The 25,276-nt window shown below is 34.7% G+C and overlaps 1 protein-coding gene across 1 annotated transcript in view; it reads right to left on the bottom strand.

Moving 5' to 3' along the window:
* LOC149806331 (laminin subunit alpha-like) overlaps nt 1–25,276 on the bottom strand; it is a 246,986-nt gene that overhangs the window by 203,090 nt on the left and 18,620 nt on the right. The window contains exons 3-7 of the mRNA XM_089951669.1: nt 15,442–15,678; nt 10,521–10,691; nt 7,619–7,838; nt 5,225–5,343; nt 1,364–1,454 (exon numbers count right to left, since the gene is read on the bottom strand). Coding sequence (XP_089807795.1) covers nt 1,364–1,454; nt 5,225–5,343; nt 7,619–7,838; nt 10,521–10,691; nt 15,442–15,678 — 838 coding nt within the window. The remainder of the gene's footprint in view (nt 1–1,363; nt 1,455–5,224; nt 5,344–7,618; nt 7,839–10,520; nt 10,692–15,441; nt 15,679–25,276) is intronic.

Here is a 25,276-nt window from a genome sequence, read left to right as displayed (position 1 = left end):
TTATATTTACACCACAATGACAAGGAATGCCAATCTATGAAGTCAAACTATATATTTACACCACAATGACAATGAATGCCAATCTATGAAGTCAAACATTATATTTACACCACAATGACAATGAATGCCAATCTATGAAGTCAAACATTATATTTACACCACAATGACAATGAATGCCAATCTTTGAAGTCAAACATTATATTTACACCACAATGACAAGGAATGCCAATCTATAAGTCAAACATTATATTTACACAACAATGACAAGGAATGCCAATCTATGAAGTCAAACATTATGTGGAATCTTTTTATCTATATTTCACTAAATGGGGCCTTGCAGTTTGTTCAACATTTAAGCAAGAATGTTGCTGTTTATTTTAGAATATGAATTATCCTTTGGAAAGAAGCATTCAGCACTAAATATTGATTATGAAAGCTTTAAATATGCATAGAGCAATGCAGTCTGGGATATGCATAGAGCAATGCAGTCTGGGATATGCATACAGCAATGCAGTCTGGGATATGCATACAGCATGCAGTCTAGGATACTGTTTGCTAATAGCATACAGTTTTGAAGCACAAGACATATCTATACTGTGCTGTAGTTCAGTGGTAGGCACTATGAGGTAACGGGTTATTACAGTGGTAGGCACTATGAGGTAAAGGGTTATTACAGTGGTAGGCACTATGAGGTAAAGGGTTATTGCAGTGGTAAGCACTATGAGGTAAAGGGTTATTACAGTGGTAGGCACTATGAGGTAAAGGGTTATTACAGTGGTAGGCACTATGAGGTAAAGGGTTATTACAATGGTAGGCACTATGAGGTAAAGGGCTATTACAATGGTAGGCACTATGAGGTAAATGATTATTATAGTGGTAGGCACTATGAGGTTGTTGCTGTTGTAGGGTTTAATGCCATTTTTCAACATAAGATAAGCTATACATGGCAGCCAGTATAAATGGTGGAGGAAGAACCCAGGAACCCCGGGAAAGAACCATTGACCCATGAGAAGCTACTGGCAATCTTTCTCATATACCCACATTAGCCATGCCCGAGCTTCGAACCAATGCAGACTGAGGTGAGATGGCAGTGATCCTTAACGGTGAGCACTTTAGACCACTCTGCAATTCAGAGCCCCAGCACTATGAGGTACAGGGTTATTACACTGGTAGGCACTATATGAGGTAAAGGGTTAATACAGTGGTAGGCACTAAATAATAGCGTAGTAGGATACAACAAGATTCAAAACCTGTAAAATTCTAACTAAATATTAATGCAGTAGAATATGACAAGATTCAAAACCCATTAACTCTCTTTTAGGACAGATCATCTAACAACAGACATCTCAAAACATTTACTTACACTTGCACATGTGAAGATCATCAAGAGGAACTCCATCTGGCCTGTAATATCCAGCGACACACTTTTCACAGTTGATACCCTCAGAATTGTACTGTAAAAATTAATGCAATTGCTTTCTTGTAAGTCAGTGCTTCATTATTTCACTCTATGGTAAATGAATTCAAATGTCAGGGCAGTAGACTATTAGCTGGTTGCTTTTTGTTGTTATTGTTAATGCAATTTGATCTTGAGTGATGACACAATTTGATTTATGGGCTACTTTTCACAGAATGAAAAAGAATTGGGAGTAACTACATTTCATTCCAACATTATTTTAAAATCAAATTGATCCATCTAATCATTCTGAAGTTAGATATATCATGGACAACTAGATATATTTTGCAAACACATCTTTGTGAATTTTTTTAATCAAGTTCCAATTCTTTCTAATTCATTACAATTATTTTTTCTTTAGACTATTGTGTGCTAATAGAATTCAATGCAAAAATGATGTTAAAGCAAATTACAGGCAACTAAATATGACTCAATTTTATTGGCATTCAACATTAATGTCTCTTTGGACATGAACAATCAGAACTTAACAATATACCTGGCACATAAACCATACTTTTACATAAGCATGTTTTATTTCCTTTCACAATAAATGGAGAAAAAGAAGTATTTATCTGCATAAAGACATAAAGTCATTTGGAGGCCTGTAAATGTCACCAACTCGACTGCTAACTAAGAGATAATTTTGTGACATCGAAACTAAATATAACAATGAGATCAATCTGTGACATCAAAACTAAATCTAACAAAGAGATAATTATGTGACATCAAAACTAAATCTAAGAGATAATTTTGTGACATCGAAACTAAATATAACAAAGAGATCATTCTGTGACATCAAATCTAAATTTAACTAAGAGATAATTTTGTGACATCAAAACTAAATCTAAGAGATCATTCTGTGACATCAAAACTAAATCTAAGAGATAATTCTGTGACATCAAAACTAAATCTAACAAAGAGATAATTCTGTGACATCAAAACTAAAAAGACATCATTCTGTGACATCAAAACTAAATCTAAGAGATCATTCTGTGACATCAAAACTAAATCTAAGAGATCATTCTGTGACATCAAAACTAAATCTAAAAGATCATTCTATGACATCAAAACTAAATCTAAGAGATAATTTTGTGACATCGAAACTAAATATAACAAAGAGATCATTCTGTGGCATCGAATCTAAATCTAACTAAGAGATCATTCTGTGACAGCAAAACTAAATCTAAGAGACAATTCTGTGACATCAAAACTAAATCTAAGAGATCATTCTGTGACATCAAAACTAAATCTAAGAGACAATTCTGTGACATCAAAACTAAATCTAAAAGATCATTCTATGACATCAAAACTAAATCTAAGAGATAATTTTGTGACATCAAAACTAAATCTATCAAAGAGATAATTCTGTGACATCAAAACTAAATCTATCAAAGAGATAATTCTGTGACATCAAAACTAAATCTAAGAGATCATTCCGTGACATCAAAACTAAATCTAAGAGATAATTTTGTGACATCAGAACTAAATCTAACTAAGAGATAATTCTGTGACATCAAAACTAAATCTAAGACATCACTGTGTGACAGCAACATTGGAGTGCACAGTCACAGGTCAAAAGTGTGCATTTTCTATACATGACTGAATTTTGTCTATTTTTCAAACTAGAATCAAAATATAGTCAAGAAAATAGTTATCCATTTCAAAAGATAAATGCCTCTTTTAAATGTTGTAATAACTTACATTATCCCCTTGAACTAACATTAAAAACATGTATTTATTTACTAAAAAATTATTTATATTTTCAAGTCAGTATTTCTTTATTATAGTTTTCTCATTAGATGTGTCCTGTAGATTGTTAATGCTAACACTAGAAATGATAGATAAGAAGTGCTTACTTTTAAAATTAAGGGGTTATATGCACTTAACTGTAGGTGAGATTGTTGATAATAAAATATATTCATGATGCAATTTAAAAAAAATTGTATTATTAATAAATAGCATTTCCATCCACTTTATTAGGCAGCAATAAATGTAGTTTCCTCTTCTTATGGGACAAAATGGTAAAAATATACTATGTTGATGTCAGGCAGAGTGGCCTCTCTTGTGAGGAACCTCTCCAGAAGGGAACCATTTTATCCACACCAGTACATATCATTGCTCTAAATTCAGAGTCAACTTTCTGTCTATGTTTACTGCACTTGTTATGCAGATTTAATAGTATCCTTATTCCTAATCATAAACTAGAAGATCTAGTGAACTCGTAATAGATAGTCTTAAACCACAGTATATTTTACCCAACAGGTCAAGAAAAAGGCTTTCAATGGCAATATATAATATAATTAAGTATAATGCATGTATATAAGGATGATTATTAATTTACTTTTCTTTGGGGTTGGGAGGAGTTGTTGTCAATGTTAACAAATTATTGGTTATATCACACTGAGGTAATAGGAGCTAAGTGTCTTTCCCAAGGATCACACTGAGGAAATAGGAGCTAAGTGTCTTTCCCAAGGATCACACTGAGGAAATAGGAGCTAAGTGTCTTTCCCAAGGAACACACCAAGGAAATAGGAGCTAAGTGTCTTTCCCAAGGATCACACTGAGGAAATAGGAGCTAAGTGTCTTTCCCAAGGATCACACTGAGGAAATAGGAGCTAAGTGTCTTTCCCAAGGAACACACCAAGGAAATAGGAGCTAAGTGTCTTTCCCAAGGATCACACCAAGGAAATAGGAGCTAAGTGTCTTTCCCAAAGATCACACCGAGGAAATAGGAGCTAAGTGTCTTTCCCAAGGATCACACTGAGGAAATAGGAGCTAAGTGTCTTTCCCAAGGAACACACCAAGGAAATAGGAGCTAAGTGTCTTTCCCAAGGATCACACTGAGGAAATAGGAGCTAAGTGTCTTTCCCAAGGATCACACTGAGGAAATAGGAGCTAAGTGTCTTTCCCAAGGAACACACCAAGGAAATAGGAGCTAAGTGTCTTTCCCAAGGATCACACCAAGGAAATAGGAGCTAAGTGTCTTTCCCAAAGATCACACCGAGGAAATAGGAGCTAAGTGTCTTTCCCAAGGATCACACTGAGACAGCTGACCAGGAACTGGCCTAGGCAGTAATGAAGTTGCAAATCATGGATTATGAATCCAGCACTCTACCAACTATCCTACCATTTCTTCCTGTTAAAACTTTAAGTGGAGATTGAATTGAATTAAAACTTAAAAAGAAATAACCACTAATTAGAGGTAGTGTTCCAAGAAACTGTTTTTCAAACACAGACCCTGTGCATACATATTAATAATTTTCTGTCTTTCATAAGTGTAAGGGGCATATATACTAATAGTTTCTGTCTTTTATAAGCTAAGGGGCATACATATTAATAATTTCCTGTCTTTTATAAGTGTAAGGGGCATATATACTAATATTTTCTGTCTTTTATAAGCTAAGGGGCATACATATTAATAATTTTCTGTCTTTCACCAAGTTTTATCAGACAAATTTGAGGTTTTTTTAAAACAAGCCAACAGGGTTGTCACTTAGTATACAAGCCGGCCTGATCTGAAATACAGAGGTTCCAGGAGTGAGGCTATTAGATTCTTTTAGCACTCCAGTAAGCTCTTTTAAGTCCAGCTTTAATGCAGATTTCCAATGCAGTTTTTTTTTTAAATGCAAACTCATGGAGTCAATTTTCTGTCTCACATTAACCCTCAATCTTCCCACGAGGACCGAAAAATTTGCATAACTAGGCCTACAATTCCTTATGTTAAACACTTACCAAAGTTCAGAAAGTAGATGCAATCCAGGAACTTACCAAACAGTTCTGACAGACTCCACCACCCTCATAGTTGCCATGGATATCCAAACTGTATCCCAGCTTGTCAATGTCTTCATTGTACACACAACCAGTTGCACGACCAAAGCACTGACATGCTAAATGTAAGAAATTTACTCAGTAAGAAAAAAAGGGAATTATAGCACATCATTCTTGGTTTAAAATTCTGTTAATGATCCCTGGAGCAAACTGGCTGATACTTTTAGCCAATCCATACCCATCCCCTCTAAAAAAGAGTACCAAGAATGGCACATTATACACCCACCCCATGTCCTCTGTTTATACCAGAAGTTGGCAAACTTTCAAGTGCAAGTGCCGCATACACAAATTTACACCTTGTAGCGGGCCGCATAGTTCATTAAGTAAAATAATTAATATCTGAAATAGCAAAAACAAAAGGTTTTTCTAAATAACATCATAATTAATTTTCAGTTGTTAATATGTTGTTAATATTTGAAAACTTAAACTTCAAAAGAAGCACATTTATTTGATAAACAGAGTAACATAAACAGAGTCAGTGCGAATGATGACTTGTTCCTAGGCTGCATGAAAACCCTTGGCAGGCTGCATGAAAGCCCTTGGCGGGCCACATGTGGCCCATGGGCCCTAGTTTGCCCACCCCTGGTTTATACATCAGTAGGGTATGGTTGACTTTGGAGATTAATAACCAATGAATCTCAGTAAGCTTGACATTTGACATTTGGTCAAGGCATGTAGTCTTGAACAAACCATATGAAAAAAACATTATTTTCTTCTCAGACTTGCCACAACCATGACCTCAAAAAGAATTAGGTTTCTTTACCGTCCTCACGGCACATCATCCACAAAGTCTGGTCAGGAAAATTTCTCTAGAAATAAATTTTTATACAAAGCCTTTTTTCTTTGAGTTACAATGACCATGAACTTTAACCTGCTGACCCCAAAATCAATATACCTCTTCCATACCTAAGTGCAAGCCTTCCACAAAGATATATAGTCTAAAACTTAAATATTTATGAAAAAAATTCTTCTTTCACCCAGTGATCTTGACCTTTGGTGACAAAACTATTGGATTCTTCCTTACCTATCATCACTAAAATCATCGCTTGGCCATTTCCGTGAAGTTGTGAAATAAACTGGGATATAATTTGTCACCATTGGAATTATATTGTTAACTACTTTCACTGACATGGAACAACATGGTGGCAGAAGGAGACAGAGTCACAATCAGGATGACCTCACCTTTTGTAACATGTGGTATGCTCAGCTAGAGGTTAGTCACCAAATACATCAAACTGATTTGTATTCCTAAAACTACTTCTGAAGTTTATTTCATGACCTAATGGAAATGACCAAGCGATATTCCAATCAACCTAACATGCAAGTCACCTAAAAGTCTGCTGAAGGTATACGGTCAAAACCTGAAAATTTTGTGCAAAAATGAATTTTCTCACAAAGAATTTGACCTTTGGACCTCATTATCTTCTTCCTGTCTCCAAACACAAGCCTTTCAAAAAGCTTTTTTCAAGAACTGATGTAGAACTATTGTTACTGCGCAAAACCATTTTTATTCTTTCAGTCAGTGACCCTGACTTTGACCCCAAAATAAACAGCTGGTGTTTCCTTGAGAATGGCACTTAGCTCCCATTTTCTCAACTTGACATAGCCAATAATGTGTTAAAAATACCAATAAAACCAACAAAAACAACCTTGACCCAAATATCAATAGGGCTTCTTTGTTACCCCAAGTGCATGCCATCCACAAAGTTTAGTAACTATAGTGAAGGCTACTTGAGGGTTATTTTTCTTTCAATTGGTGGCTCTGAGTTTTGAACCTTTTAACACCAAAGTGATAGTCTTCTGCCATGTACAAACCATCCATCAAGTTTGGTAGCTGTAGAAGAACAACAACTCGAGTTACCATGCAAAAATAAAATTGGAAACAGACCAACAGAAAGGTCAATGAATGGACAGGCAGACACCATTATACTGTTATATGGTCTGCCTTATGAACGGCATATAAAAAATAAATAACACTTGTTCTAAAATGAAGAGCTCTAGTATTTAATATTATTCTCTGGTCTGTTTCTCATAATGTAAGATGTCTGAAGGTATGAAGACTACACATCTGTCTTTGAAAATACTGTCAACCAAAACTTTTCCTCAGCATAAAGTTTAGTAAATTTATCAAAGAAGCAAAATTTTCTAAATATTTCCACGATGAAAACCATAATGCTTATTTTAATATTTATGCATGACTATAAGTCTATCATTAATTTGATAATTTTATTTTGCAAATGTGATACATTTATCCACATTGCAAAAACTTAATAACACTATCAATATCTTAATTCATAGTAGAATGAACTCAAATGTGTTCCTTGAGATACTTACATTCACAGACAAATGGTTTATCAGCTCTAGCTGGCTGCCATTTTTTCTGCACATATCCATTGGCTGCATCACAGAATTCACACTGGTCTCCAACTGTGTTGTGCTGACATTCACAAATTAGCTTATTTGGACGAGTAGGATCAAGTTGATCACAAGAGTTCGCATGTCCATTACACACGCAACGCCCACCAATAGAAATGTCCTTGATACTGTAAAAGTACTGCAAAAAAATAAAATACATACCATAATCAGAATTATAGATGACGTTGAATTACACATCTTGTTTATGATTTTTTTCTTCGTGGAAATGAAATCATAAGATCAGACAGTAAAAACAAAATTGGGAAGTAAAATATGTTGCTTGAATAATACTTACAAATCATAATATATTAGGTGAACAAATCGCCAAATCCGCCCCTCACATTAACCACCGCTTTTGTCTCATTTGAACAATAAGTGCTAACACATCTGCTTAAAGATGGAAGAGAGTGGCCTCCCCTTGAATAAAATGCTGTTGGAGCATAAGTACACTCTCTTCCAGTCATCTTACTGCAGGGAGGTATTTGGAGGGACTGCAGGGAGGCATTTGGATGGAGTGCAAGGGAGACATTTGGAAGAACTATGGGTTAGCATGTGGAGGGACTGCAGGGAGGTAAATGGAGGGAATGCAGGGAGACATTTGGAGGGACTTCAGGGAGGTAGCTGGAGGGAATGCAAGGGAGACATTTGGAAGGACTGCAAGTTGGCATGTGAAGGGTCTGTAGGGAGGTATTGTGAGGGACTACAGGGAGCATTGGGAGGGAGTACTGTATTATAATTGGGTTAAGAATTATAGCAGGAACAGTTTACTCAAAAAGTCAGCTTGAAGGAAACAATCAGGATTAGTCTGCACTTGGATTCCACTGCCTTCTGTATGAGTATGAGGGGTTTGGCGAATGGCATATGCAACAAAAAATGATCTGAGGAAAGGTGTCAAAGGGACAAGTGTTTGGGTCTTAAAGTGGGTTGGGCACTGTACAATTCAAGTGTCCATTATGGGTTGACCCTAAATGAAGCAGATTTGACTGAAAAATGGGTGGCAAATGCAGTGTTCCTTCCAGATTTGACTGAAGAATGGGTGGTAGATAAAATGCAATGTTCCTTCTAGATTTGACTCAAGAATGGGTGGTAAATGCAGTGTTCCTTCCAGGTTTGACTCAAGAATGGGTGGTAATTGCAGAGTTATCCTTCCAGATTTGACTCAAGAATGGGTGGTAAATGTAGTATTCCTTCCAGGTTTGACATAAAAGGGATAAATTGGCACCATTTGTTTGAAATAGTGGTGTTATGATAACAGACCAACTTCGTAATAAAATGAGACACGATTTACATAGTCTACTGCACATGTTATTTGCATGAAAACCAAATAAACAACCATTTTTACTTTTGGATTTTCCCCTTTGATGAAACCAGTCTGACAGCATGCAATAAGGATAAGTAACTAAATACAATTACAAGACCCTCCAACATCATATTCATCAGTTTTTACAAAGCTATAGCTTTCAAGTGAGTCCTCAAGGGTGTGAAAATGTTTAACTTCAAGTGTTCCGCCATTATGAAATCCAGTTTTTCATCAAAAATTTCACTTTCTGTTTAACTCTTATCCTGGTTTTGTGGATTTTCAAACCTATTCACTCGAATCATACCAGACCATGCCTTCAAAAGATCACCAACATTCCCTGGCCTGCAATATCTGTAAATAGCAGTGCCTTCACTGTGGAACTAGGCCTAAGATTTAACAGAAATTTGTAACCAAAAGGACTAGCATATTGAGGAATTCATGTTTTGTTGTTTATTGGACCCATCATTTTCATGTCCTTGCCACATTTCAACTGAAATCCACAACTTACCCTACTTTTTGCAAAGGTTCGCCTGTCTGTGTGCAGTTCAGACTAGTCTGCCTTGGAACTGAGGCCAAAAAGTAAAAAAATCAAGACAATTTTTTGGTATTTTTCCCTCTGTATTTTCTAATGCAAGAAGAAGGTCCGGATTATTTGGGATCCTTGTAGAGCTACATCTATATACTTTTTTGCTATACCACCCATTTTGGTGTCTCTTAAAAGACCTTGATGCTACAAAGCTTGGAAGTAGGGTACTACCTCCTGACACACAAATGTGGCTCTAGGGATTAATGAGGAAAACATATCTACATATAACAAATAAAAATAGTCAACATTTTAAAATTTTATGTTGAATTTAACACATACTACACTGCTATAAATTATACAGGCAGACATATTTTCACAATCTTTTACGAAATATGCGTTCTGTTAATATCGTACTGCACTGTGTGGCATTCACGGTCTAAACAGTAACAGATGCTATTTGGTAAAAGGTTAAATAGAATCTATGCTATGGCTGGCACCAAAAATAGGGAAAATCCGGTCATAGGGATACACTACCAGCTTATTACAATTATCTGCAAAGACTACATTATGACATCATTAAACACAGATAACTAAAGACAAAAAGATGGGGACTATATTATGACATCATTAAACAAACCAATCAAAGACAACATGAAGACAAAACAACCAGATGGATACAAGAAAACACAGGGTTGCAAATCTTGAAGACTATCACATACAAAATTTAAATAAAAAATCCAGATAAATTCTGATTTATACTTTTAGTGTAGGTATTCCCCAGATAATAATCAATCTCCATACCATACATACCCCACATCTACCCCATCATTTGGCAATTTTATTTTCAGTTTGTACGAGGTCCATAAAACAGAACTGGCAGATTCCCTCTTTTTTAGGAGATAAAGACTGAAATTCTCTATTGTAAGCATGTATTAAAATATAAAACATTAAGTCAAGTCTTTTTTTTTTCTTTTCTTGGTATTCTGAAAATATACCCTTCTTGAGACACTGGGGTCTTGTCTAGCAACAGCCATCAGATGTCCCAGGAGAGTCTTGGTGCGAAGCAGACGCATCCGGACATTGGTAGCCTTCAGCCAGCTCCTGAGAGTATCTGCGTAAGTAAAGTTGAGGGCACTAGGACGACCATTGATCAAGGAAACTACAATCTGAAATGAAAAATGAAAAGTTCTATGACCAAATACACAAGCATGAGCCACATAAACATGAGGCACAAACGGGTCTTGCTGACATCCTTGCTTACATAACTGATGATCTCTAAAACCAAAGGCACAATGAATATGTCTGCAGTACAAGTCACATAGGTAATGCAGGCATTCAACACCATTTCTGTAATGGGTGTCATTTTTATAAAAAATATTATTCTTCATGCCTTTAAGTAGTGAGTATTCACTTCATTTGGATTCGTATACATCAATATTCCTTTATAAGGTCATAATTTAGACGCCCCGAGAGGTGCATATGGCAAAATCAATGTTAAATTTCATAGACATTTTGATAAACAATTTCATAGTACCCTTAATTGTGATGATTCCACTCAACTCGCTCTTATTTTGGCCCAAGTTTAGTACATGGCTACCACTGTAAAAGTCCATAGCGAAAGATAATTTTTATCTGGAAGTTTCTTGGTGACAATTAAGGCACAGAGCATTCAAAAATCAGGACTGAACAGACTTTGGTTAAAGAAAATTAGTGTTAAATTTTAAAAGAACAATTTATATTTAATTTAAAATAAATGCACCTACATAACCCATGCGACTTGTACTATAGTATCTTACACATAATCCAGCTCATCAAAGATCTTGGTGATATAAATGTTTTGACCCAATTTGAAAGAAAATTTATGAAAAATAGTTTATTGACCTAGAGAGAATTTTTTATAAACTGATACATGGTATCTAATTCATATGCAAAGATCTCAATCTCCAGCTTAGCCAATCAGATAAAAGATTACCTCATTAATATGCATAGATCTTGTTCATAATCCAGCACTGTAAAATGCCTAACCAATCAGATAAAAGATTTTCTTCATTAATATGCATATATCTTATTCATAATCCAGCATTGTAAAATGCTTAGCCAATTGGATAAAAGATTACCTAGTTAATATGCACAAAGCTTGTTCATCGTATAGCATGGTAAAATGCTAAACCAATCAGATCAAAGATTACCTCTTTAACATGCATAGATCATGTTCATCATCTAGCATCTAGCATCATCCAGCTTTTGTGGAAAAACAAAATCAAAATTCTGTATGAAAAAACCTTATTCTGATTAATAACTGACATGTACTTCACTTATACTGAGTTTATAGGTCACTTATAATTTGCATATGTAATGAAGAAAGTGAAGTTTAGTTCATACAAGTACAGTATAAATGTAAAACAATATTAATCCAGACTTTGAAAACATTTAATTTTCAAAGTGTCATACAAGTCATTTACAGGTGGTATAAGACTTTATCAGTTGAATACCTGTTTACCGTTGACGACCCAGGCACTTTTAACCCTGAGTAAAAAAAAATATTTCAAAACAATCCTGAAATTGATTTGTGCATCTTATTGAGATGGTTTCATTTATCCCAGTACTTAAGTGGCTTACTACATTAAAATATATTTAATGTTTAAAAACAAAAAACTACCGTCTCAAATTTTAAACCCAGTGCAAAAGGAAATACACATCTTTTTTTTTGGGGGGGGGGTCCTTAACAATTTGTTACAAGATCAACAATTTGTTACAAAACAATGTGACACGTACAAAGTTCACTGTAAAATATAATAAATCCAACAAAAGGCGGTACTGTGAATTTTTTCTCTCAAAATCTTTTAGCTTCCCATCTGATTTATCAATTTAAATGAGATCCATGTCTAAGTTAACAGAATTTAATCATGTTTATTTAAAATGTTTCAAGACTTTAAAAAAAAACAATGAAATAAAACTTCCAATTTTGATGGACCTTTGATTACAAAGAATGTGTGAGTTTGTGGTGTGTGTAAATTTTGTGTAAATTTCAAACTGGGGACAAGAATTAGAATAAACACATGCACCTTGGGAAAACGCTGTCTTTTTCAGCATTCAGCAAAAAATTATTTTCAATATTCCCATTTAAAACAGTATTATTGGTCCCAAATGTTAATTTATGTATATTTTAATGAAAATAAAAGTAAATAATTTACTGCTGAATGCTGAAAACTTATTTGACATTAAAAGATGTTTCAAAGTCTGAGGCCTAATTGATTCTCACAGCAATAAATGTATAATTTAAGCTTAGCCACACTTCCTTTCTCTTTCTTGTTTCCAGAATATATACCACAGCAGTTTGCAGATGAAATAATGTTGCATAAACTTGTTGCAATGAGAGTTTTACTGTGCATCCACACAAACTACACACTGTGCATCCAAACAAACTACACACTGCATCCACATAAACTACACACTGTGCATCGACACAAACTACACACTGTGCATTCACACACTGTGCATCGACACAAACTACACACTGTGCATCCATACAAACTATACACTGTGCATCCACACAAACTACACACTGTGCATCGACACAAACTACACACTGCATCCACACAAACTACACACTGCATCCACACAAACTACACACTGTGCATCGACACAAACTACACACTCCATCCACACACTGTGCATCCACACAAACTATACACTGTGCATCCACACTAACTACACACTGTGCATCCACACAAACTACACACTGTGCAGCCATGCAAACTACACACTGTGTAGCCACACAACTACACACTGTGCAGCCACACAAAATACACACTGTGCAGCCACACAAAATACACACTATGCAGCCACACAAAATACACATCTTGTCTCCAAAGTTTCAAAAAAATCCTCTGACCAATTTATATATAAAGGGATGATCAGCTAAATTTCCCCAAAAGTTTCAGTCATAATCACCTTGACGTTTCACTTTTAAGCCCCAAATCAACAGGGTCTTTCTTTACCACATGTTCAATCCAGCCATGTTTGGTAACTGTCAACTGTGGAGTCATTTTGCAGAAACCAGTTTCAACTGTCAATCAGTGACCTTCACCTTAAGTTATTTGACCCCAAAAGCAATAGGGGTCTTATACAAGCCATCCCCAAAATATGATAATTACCGATGGTGGATGAACAAATTATTGTGCAGAAACAATTTCTGCCCCCAAAACTGATAGGGCAACCATTCTCTCCTTAAACCCAGTGCAAGCCATCCACAAAGTTAGGTACCTGAGACAGTGAACAACTTGAGGTATTGTGCAGAAACAAAACATAACAAACACATTAACAATAAAATAATAATCAACATTACTGAAACCATCACCTCAAAGTGCATATTATATTATTCCCCCTATGACATTTTCCTTATTGGAAATGGGGGTGGGGTTAAATGAGAACATGATCTTCATGTATCAAAAGAAAGGCACCTTTCAATAAATGTATGATACATAACTTTATATGAATAAAGATACAAGTTACAGTTGATTATATTCAGGACAGGCACAGCATCAGTAATTGTGTTATGACAACTGCATATGCATTAGGACTACATGTAACAGCTGAGACATTACAACCAAATGAGATTTGGCATGAAATTAAATCAATGGCAGGTGTATGGATATGATAATTTATTCATTCTGGTGTATGGATAGGATACTTTAATCTTTCTGGTGGGGACAATATCAATTCTTAATGAGGGTCCATCTGATAACTGAAAAATAGAAAATAGAAAAATGCCCAAGTAAACACAGCATAGGTATCCTTTGAAATATTTATCATAAGTTGAAACACTGCAGGAAGAATTTGAAAATTTCTAAACTCTGAAGGGGTGTGCATTAATAATGGTAGATAAACCTAAATTCTGATTGAATAAATAATGGCTTTGGGTGTGTTTCCATACAAAGTTTCTTTTTTTTAAATGTCGTAAACTGCAAAATTAGTCAAAACTTTTCTGTGAAAGGCAAGAAGTCTTGACTCTTTGAGAAGTAGGAAGTACTTACTTAAAGAAACTGTCCAAGGAATGAGTTTGGAAGTCTCTGAGAGGCATGGAACCAAAAGGTAAAGAGTGGGAAGCATGCAAATCTTGAATGCCCAAGGTACAATTTCTTAATTTAATGCATAAGTTCTTTGATATGAGTCTGAAGAAAGCTGTCTGAATTTGTCTTAAATGTTATATGAATCATGTATTCTAAAAATATCACACATTGCTTTTCTTTTTTTAACAAGTTTTAAGAAAACTGACTGAATTTATTTTTCTTACATGATATAAGTTATGTATGCTAAGAATTGGCTATTCTTAGGTATGCAGGATGTTTATGCCAATAAACTTAAGTAAAAATATAAATGCAGTTAAGACAAAAAGTAAACTTATTGTTAATTCATTGGTGTAACTAAAATGTGAATACTTTTAACCTACAAAAATCGGGGAGGGGGGGCTCATGTTGTTTTCTTCTATATCTCTGCTCAAATCTCTATTTATTCCATCCATTAATTTAATACTTTATTACTCACTCGATCTGTGCCATAACACAGAGATTGATCATCCTCCAGACACCAACAAACACCACTACCACTCCAAAATATATACCCTCTGGTACAAAGCTTTTTCTAACTAGATAATCCATGAAAGTCTCAATGATCATTGCAAAATAGTCACTTGGTAAGCACCTCATGGCAGCCAATCTAAAAGTAAACAACCTACATGACCAGTTTGGGTTTTGTGAATACTGATGAAAGTTACAAGTTTTTTTTTTTACTCACAGCAGATCAGCTGATTTTTGCATGCTTGCTCATTTTTAAGTAGGTATCCAATATATTTGTAGTTGGAGGGCAGGATTAATTCAATCTCAAAGCCTGGAAAATAAACTGAATATTGTATACCTCTCCATTTTCCAGAGGAACGATCTTGGAGTACGAAGTTGCACAGACAACTTGATCATCCTTTTCAAGAGGCTGGTCTGCCTTTGTTTGGAAATATTTCTCACACTCGTATGTGTGATCAGCAAAATACTGCCATGGTTCCCATGTCATTCCATAGTCCTTTGATTTCTCAAGTGCCCACACTCCAGGTCTCGGAGAATTAGCCATCTTGATGTAAATGTAAGCAATGTGAAATTCCTGAAACATAAAAGGATTGGAGTTTTTATATGGACATTACATGAACTGAACAAAATTAAACAAGAGACCTGTAAATAGTTACAATAAAACCTAATATAATCTTTAAACAGAGACAAGAACTGATGGCAACAAATATAAATAATCATACCCTACTTCGGTTTGAATCCATTAACCAACTTGCTAACACTGATTCTTGAACACAGATGTTAACACAATACTAATTTGAACATTTTTTGAATTAATATTAATTTGAATAGTTTAAATTGCCAGGCTGATCAAAGTATGTGATTAACTGGGACATTCACAATATAATGCTTTATGAACAGTAGTAAATATGAATGTGTAGTGTATTGTAGGACTAAATTAATACAACAGCAACAGTGTTGGCAATGAGAACAGTGTAAGAATTATGCTTTATACATGTATTTCTAATTCGACAGCCAAAATATACTGCAGGTCAATAAGACCACAGAAATGGATTTTAATTTGCCAATTTTAAATATTACTTCTTTCTCCCAAATTCTGCAAATTGATGTTATTTTACTGTTTCTTCATGTAACAAAAAATGCATGTGGATATAATCTGTACTAAGAATGCAGTCATGTGCAGTCTAACACCCCCACCCCACCCACTTATGCAATGCAGTTTTACTTGGCAAACACTGGAGGAAAAGGGTCTAACTTATTATTTTTGTTCATGCTGTAAAGCCCTTCTGACTTTTCATTATTATATTCCTAAGAGATGTACTGCAAACTATTTTACAAGAATGAAAGTGGGAGAAGGCAATTTATGATACCAAGCACTTTTATACAATAGATATGCAGGTATTGTTTACATACAAATACTTTGTAAGGCCATATTTGCAATCCTTGAACCAGGGTTTTCTGTGAGAGAACCAATGTAGGCATGTGAGCTGTGTACTTGTGCAAGGCACTTAACTCATTGTTTTAGCACTAAATAACCTACTTGTTGTTCTTGTCGGGTTTAAGGCCATTTTTCAACACAATATATAGGCTATACATGGCAGCCAGTATTAATGGTGGAGGAAGAACACAGGAAAACTCTGGAAAGAACCACCGATCCACGAGAAGCTAATGGCATGCTTTCAAACACAAGAAAACCACAAAGAACTGTATATTGCATAGCCGCCTGCCCATATCTTATTATAAATAATTCCATTTATTGTATGTACATGTTTCGATCACCAAGAACTAAATTGGGAGTGACTAAACTAAATATCTCTTTATTATAAAAAGCCAGAAAATCTAATCCAAAATTAGTCTTGAGTATCAAGTGATAAGCATGGTTTACTCACTTCATATCTTGTAGACAAATATAAATTTGAGACTAATTTATCCTGATTGATTATCTTTTATTACAAGTGGTGGAAAGTTATCCCAGTTGGAAGTCAAAGGCCATTATGTCAAGTGTAAGGGCAGATGTTTAGTCAAGTGTCAGCTGTCATTTTGGGCAAGAGGTGAATCAATGAATTTAAGTACTGTTACCAGACACTGGAAATCATAAATTCCCAGAGAAAATTAAATGGGGGACAGATTTATTAAATTTAAACAAGCATAACATAATTGTCATAAGTGTTAAACTTGTGCAAAAACTTATAACAAAATAAAATAACATTAAAGCAGCAGAAAGTAAATATACACATCAGTAGATATAGAGAAATGGTTGTATATACCATATATGTGAATAGTGAAAACTTGTGATATATCTATGGTCAGGTCTCCTCAATGAGAGATCTATACAAAAAAGTATTATGATGACAAGACACTGCACATATATTGCAAGCTTACAGAAAAAGATAACTTTCATAATCTACATACCAGTTTAGCCAGAGTTCTTACCAAATTCATGCAAAGGTTTGTCAAATTGATATGCGCACACATTAATCATAATTATTTTCTCATTCAAGTCATTTATCATTAAACATTGTATTTGAGTCACAATCAAAAGCGTTCTGTTGTAAATCCGAAATCCCACCCAGTTATCTTGTTAGAAATGGTGTCAGAAGTGGGATCATTTCGGATTTAACGGAGCACTGAAATTATTGTTTCATTAATTTTGTATGATCTTTTGTGTGTTTCAACCACTCTTGACCAGACAGTGAGGTTAAGTAGGCACATAGTAGCATTACTTTATTATTTTATGTTTCTGTTGCCTTCTGAGAAGGAAAATACTGTTCACTGAAATTATAGTAATTACGCATTTTCCGCATAATACTGCGCTTAAAGTTGGTCATATCAGATTTTTTAAATGTCATCAATGAAAGAACTTGTGGAACTGGGGAAACAGTTTGGCTATGAAATTTTGTTCGTGAGAAACAGGCTAGGGAAATGGATCAAAGGTAAAAGGAGAGGGAAATCAAAAGAAATTAGAGATAGAAATGGAAGCCAAGAAGGAGAAGATAGAATTAGAAAAACAGGCTGAAAAAGAAAGGACAGAATGGGAAAGGGAAGCAGAGAGGGAGAAGATAGAATAAGAGAAGGAGAAGATAGAGTTAGAAAAACAAGCAGAGAGGGAAAATTTAGAGCTGCTAACAGAAGTAGAGGATAGGAAGTTAGAAATGGAAAAACAAGTGAGGTTAGTAACTTTGGAGATAGACGATAGAAATAGGGAGAGGGAGTAGCAAAGAAATTCTGAGCTATTGCAAATTATAAGGGAGGGAACTGAGATTTCCAAAACTGTCCCCGTCTTAAGACAACAAAGATAACATGGATGGTTATCTAAACAGGTTTGAAAGGTATGCCACTGTACAAAAATGGAAAAGAGACAATTGGTCGTTTCATCTTAGCGCATTGTTGAAGGGTAAAGCATTCGACGTGTATTCGTGTTTATCCGCAGCCAATTCACTGAATTACCTCACCTTGAAAGTCATACTTCTGAAGAAATGCGAGCCAGGGATTCGCAAGAAGTTTAAGTACTGCAAACCCGAGAGAGACGAGACCCAGTTCGCCAGTAAGACATGCAATTACTTGCAGCAATGGGCGGAATGTGGTAAAGTTGGTAAGACATTTGAGGGTCTTATCAATTTCTTGCTTCGGGAACAACTATTGACAACTTGTATACCTTCTCTTCTAAAACTTATATAAATACCATAGCACCTGAAATAACTAAATTTAGCCCTATAACAGCACCATCAAAAGTGTTCTGCTGTAAATCCAAAAGCCCACCTGGTTATCTTGTTACATTATAAAACAAATCTTTTTTATTGCTAATGTAGGTCTCCTAAGCTTTTTTAGAAATTTCTAGAGCTGATTTAAAATTCCCAAACTTCATAATTCAGAAACCTCTTAATGTATTAAAATATGATTTCAGTGTTGAAATAATTACAAGTCTCAAAATTATTACACATATCTCTTTGCAATGCAACATTCTTTTGGGCTGCAATAAATTCACTTTTTTTACTACAAAATCAGTAGGAAACTGAATCAACAATTTCTATCTCACCATTTATGTAATACAATTTTTCATTGCACTTTATTTTACCACCATTATTAAATGCCACAATCTTTTTTCTGAACATCAATTTTTAAAATTTATCACAATATATTGGTAAGATTTTCAGTTTTCTTGTAAATCTCATCATGTCAATAATGGAAACATTCAGTCAATATAATTTTCATGAAACACTAGCACTTGTAATAAATTCCTTTTTAAAATTATTAACAAAAAACAACAAATGTGAAATTTCACCTTGTAATAGTCTGACATCATTGTAAAATAATCTGATATTTCAGAAGTTATACCCAACACAATTTTATTTTCTCATAAAATTCTGAATAACACATAAAATTCTACATAGCACATTGTCTTACAAGCTTACTCCACAATTCTGACCTGTTGACTATGTACAACACTTTCATATAATTAGTAAAACAACATTATAATCTTTTTTTTTTTCATTCAATGCCTTAGAACAAAGTAAAGAGACCATATACAGTGCTCATTCCTTTGTGGAATACATGTAGTACATTGGTATAAATAATATGCTCACATTCCCCAATTCATTAGACAGCAACTCAAATTTGTGGTAAACAATATAGCTTTTATCAATTTGTTGGGTTTTTAAACTCGCAGAATTAAACATCTAAACTTATGAAAACTGTTACCCTGTTATCCCAGAAAAGTCAATTCAGAGGGTATAATGAATATATACCTGTTGGTTTAAAATCATTAATCATGACAATAATAGTACTCCAACAGTCCTAAAATGCCTGCTCAAATCTAATTGTAAAGTTGCTGATCAAAATATCATGAATCTTTCTTCAAATTCAATGAAAAATTCTTGACAAGAAAAGTATTTTATTAGTTTGCCAAAATTTTCAACTAGTCCAGATCTGGCAGATGAGTACATATTCTTTTAAGGATAGAATTGTACAAAAGGCTAAAACCATTTCATGTAACTCCAATGGCAGTGTACAAAAGGCTAAAGAGTGGCCGAGTGGTCTAGAGCGCTCTCCGTTATGGATCACTGCCATCTCACCTCTGTCTGCGTGGGTTCGAGTCCAAGGCTCGGCTAAAGTTGGTACATGGGAAAGCCTGCCGGTAGCTTCTTGTGGGTCGGTGGTTCTTCCCTGGGTTTTCCAGGGTTCTTCCTCCGCCAGTTATACTGGCCGCCATGTATAGCCTATCTTGTGCTGAAAAATGGCGTTAAACCCTAGAACAACAACAACAACAAAAGGCTAAAACCATTTCATGTAACTCCAATGGCATAGTACAAAAGGCTAAAATCATATGTAACTCCAATGGCATTGTACAAAAGTCCAAAATCATATCATGTAACTCCAATGGCATTGTACAAAAGGCTAAAATCATTTCATACAACTCCAATGGCACTGTACAAAAGGCTAAAATCATATCATATAACTCCAATGGCATTGTACAAAAGGCTAAAATCATATCAAGTAACTCCAATGGCATTGTACAGAAGGCTAAAATCATTATTTAACTCCAATGGCATTGTACAAAAGGCTAAAATCATATCATGTAACTCCAATGACATCGTAAAAAAGTCTAAAATCATATCATGTAACTCCAATGGCATTGTACAAAAGGCTAAAATCATATCATGTAACTCCAATGGCATAATACAGAAGGCTAAAATCATTATATGTAACTACACTGGCAATGAGATTGTACAAAAGGCCAAATAAACAAGAGGTCCAGGTGGGCACTGATAAGTCAGCTGTTGAATGTAAATTTATTCATGCATTGAAACTGTGGATGGGAAAAGAAACATTTTGGCAGTTGGTTGCTACATTTCCTATTTATGTTGGTGTCTCTTTTCTACTGTGTCTGTGTGTGTGTCTATATATATATATATCTGTGTGTGTGCGTGTGTGTGTGTGTGTGTGTCTGTGTGTGTAATATATGAAAAATTCTAAAGCTGTACCAATGTCACTTTTTGCTGATTGTGCTGATACTGCATATAGCCGATTATTAAAATTGCCGATACCGATTATGAGACCGATTATTTCAAGAAACTGCCTGTTGTACAGTTAGTGAAAACACTAGCATTTGATTGACAAGTAAACCATGCCATATTTTTGTTATAACTAACAATGCCTAAAATAGGTGCAGATTTATGGTAACAGTTCAAATATGGTCTCAAGCTACCATACATGTGATAACTATTTCTCACATTTTATAACCCACCTTATTTCTTATTGTTAACTCATACGCAAATAAAACTCGGTACAGTAATGCCAGGTCAGGTTGACTTGTGTAAGTTTCATTGTTGGGAATGGAGATCATAATTTGCTTGTCGAGAAAAAATCTACAGCATTCAGTGATCATTCCTGGGATTCTGGAAGCAATTCACTACAAGCAAAGCATTAAAGCATGGCAAAAATAAATTTCTGAACTCCTGGTTGACAGAGATGTACTTTGTGAAGCTAGCCATAAGGGGGGGGGGGGTATTTAATGCATGAATGCGTGAAATCGACGGTTGCATTATACATCACTTATCTTACACTGCAAAGTACTATCATAGGGTTTTAGTATTAAAATGTCATTATCTAAATAAAATTTCTTACAAAACTATTATTTGAACAATAATATACATAATAAAGATTTGCTTAGTACCTGATGTTTTATTAAAAAAAGAGAGACTGTAGAAAAGTAGATATATTAGATTTGATAATGCATTTATTTCAGGTGACAACAGTTAGACATATGCACAAACCGTGATGCACAATGCAAAGATCATGGAAGTAGTGCAAAACAGTCATGTAATGATTTATTTTGTAATATTATGGCTGTATTGCTTGTTGTCAATAAAGAAATAACTATCCCATCTTTTTCAATTTTCATTGCCTATTACATTAATAGTCTTGGAAAAAATATTCACTACTTATGCTGGCGACATTTTTTGAAAATAGGCAACAAAATATTGAGACTTTTTAAAAGCCAGGACCATCCTTGTAACGTATATGCTGGAAGTTCAACAGCGACATGAGGCCTCACTGGCTGGTTGGCTGCTGTAATTGGGATGAATGCATGCATGGTATTGATAATTTGTTGTGAGCAGACAATCGGCGGTAATTTACAGCAAGCGTGTTAAAAAGTATTTACTTTTAATAATATACTGTCTTTCAATTAAACCCCATATCAAATGTTTATTCCTTAATTTGTACTATTTAATTTTGATTTAAAATTCAAGCCATGTCAAGATGATTGTGATTAAATTTATATTTTGGAAATTTGTTTACATCGGCACCAATTATTTCTGCAGATACCGATTGTTCCAATAATTGGCCCAATTATGAGTATGGCTGATTAATCAGTACAGTTTTAAAAAAAAACCTTTGCTTTACTTCACATATTAAGTTTTCCAATATGTTAGCATTTTGTTGTAAACAAAAACGGATGAAACCTGGCAAGTAATGTTGGTTTTCATTCATTAATGTATATATATCTCTGGATTTGGTTGGTGGGATTTGGATTTACCTTTTGTTGGTTTTTGACAGTGAATCAATATTTTTTATGCTTTTGTACATAAATAAGTATGAAAACACTTTCATGCCATGAAAAGAACATCATCTATGCCACTAGAAGTGGCCCCTAGGTCACTCCCTTCCCCATGATGAGGACAAGACCTGGCATTGCATGGAATCTTAATTTTGCTGTCATAATGGATTTCTGGGTCTGTCTTTACCCACCAGGGGACATTATTTGGCAACTCTTGAAATGGGTGCAGATTGAATTCCCATATCCATAACCCGAATCAGCTACTATTTTTCTCTGGCTTTTTATTAAGACTATGTTCTTCTTTTATTTCAGGATAAAATCATACTGGGTTATTTTTTTAATTAAAAGATGAAAATACAAACTGTACATTTCAAATAATTTGTGACTAATGTCACTGAATATATGTAACACAATAAAATAATGCATGTAAATAACTCCTGTAACATTAATACAACAAATATTTAAGGCTCTTTGATATGACAATACTGTTTTATTTGTATTGCTTAGTTTACCTTGAGCAACGAGAGTAAAACAAGAGTAAAGCGAAAAACACAATACAATTCCTTTTCTGATTAAAAACAAACATATACTCTTTTAGTTGTAATAAAAAGCTCTAAAAATATACCACCATTACCTGGTAAATTAATGACCTTTTTTCTGATTGTCACTGTTATCTTTTCAGAAAGAATCTAAATCTAGGTTAAGCACTTGCCCAGTTAACTATGCTGAACCTAATAAACTCTTATCTGGATAACAGAATACCCCAAAACACCACAAGTAATTTTTTTATCCCTGTTCAATTTTTGTCTTCTGCAAAGCAAACACAAAACAGCTGCCTGATGTATACTATAGTTAATCAGACAATAAATCTCTCTGGTATCACTGTGTCTGTCAAACCACAACACTACAGCTATTATTCTGTTTCTTGAATAAGGCAACCCACTTCAATGTGAGAAATTTACACCTGTAATTTTTCACCACCCAATACCACAACTCTTCTTCTGATTTGCTCACTTCAACACTTCCAATAACAAACAAAATTAAATGAAATTCAACTCCCCCCTTCCAAAGGTCATAAAATCAGGTATTACCATAAACACAAGTCTATAAAAGAACTACCTCACCTAAAACCACTGAGATCTATTTATCTGAGCAACAGAACCAAACCTGGTCTTTCTGATACCAACTGTCAACAGTTGATCGAACCTCTGAAAAACCTTTTTACCACACAAATAAATGCTGAAAAGTTCTTAAGATTCCTAGCTTTACAAGGAACAGATGCAAAGCAAGTAACCTACCACTTCCATTTTACCGCATCTACTTCAATGCAGAAAAGTTATACATGGCCATTAGCACCAAATATATACAGGTAGGTAAAAGTGACCTGCACATAAAAATTAAATTTTTAGAATTTTTTTACAGTGACCTTCTTTATATATGATGTATAAAATTTCAATATATTTACCATGATCTTTCATTATATATGATGTATAAAATTTCAATATATTTACCAATTATGTATCATGATTATTATTTTTCATTTAATTTTGGAAGGTGAATCTTCTCAACAAGCTTTTAACAATTTTTACATGTACATTTGTGTAGTCAATATTGTGCTGATGTACCAACTGAATGAGTATGATATGGAAATATCTTGTCAAAACACCAAACACCAGCAGCTTACTTTCGTACATACCATATACACTCACTTGTAAGACAAGACCATCTGCAAACTGACAACACAGATCTGCCATTGCATAAAGCACTTACATATCTGGCTCTCTGTAGTTTGTTAGGAATAATCAGTAAGACTGATAACATAGACCCTGATCTGTAGGCACATTATGTTATGACAGATCATGATCAATGTTGGTTCAAGTTGGGATTGACTTATAAGCAAATATACATGGGTAACCATTTTATCCCCCCCAAAAAATCATCACCAAGCTCACAGGTTTCTTGCGTATGCCACGTTTTCATTAGCAATAACTGAATGGTACATTTTACACACCAATCCAGGTCAACAATAACCAGGAGGATACAGCATTCCAATGTTATACCTGTAATCTCATATTCCATACCAATACATACATTTTCTAAGGCTTAAAACATAGCTTCAGTGGTCATTACATTAATGGGGTCCTGCGTAGCAGAATGGTCTCAAGCACTTGGCTTTACTAATCATTGCCATCTCATCTGTCAGCATGGGTTTGAGCCTCAGGTTTGACAGACATGGATGTGAGCCTCAGGCTTGACAGACATGGGTTTGAGCCTCAGGCTTGACAGACATGGGTATTTGAGAATTCTTGCCAGTAGCTTCATGTGGGTCAGGATCTTTTCCATCCACCAGATATACTGGCCACCATATATAGCCTAGCATGTGCTGAAAAATGGTGTTTATCCAATGATACATCAGGGATTCAGTACAAAAGTGAAGTTTAAGTGGTTATTAAAATGAATTAAAAGGTGTGGGACCAGTTTAAGTGGTCATTACATCAAGGATTTTGTAAAGAAGGTTTATTTTTAAATGGCTAATAAATAAAATAAAAAACAACAGATACAAATGTTTAAGAATTGCAAAGTGCTAGGTAAGCAAAAATTGAATTTGGACCAC

Source organism: Sinohyriopsis cumingii, chromosome 1, assembly GCF_028554795.1.
Source record: "Sinohyriopsis cumingii isolate HCF-2022 chromosome 1, ASM2855479v2, whole genome shotgun sequence".
Taxonomy (NCBI): domain Eukaryota; kingdom Metazoa; phylum Mollusca; class Bivalvia; order Unionida; family Unionidae; genus Sinohyriopsis; species Sinohyriopsis cumingii.
Note: the sequence above shows the minus strand (reverse complement) of the source record. Positions and strands in the feature narration are given on the sequence as shown.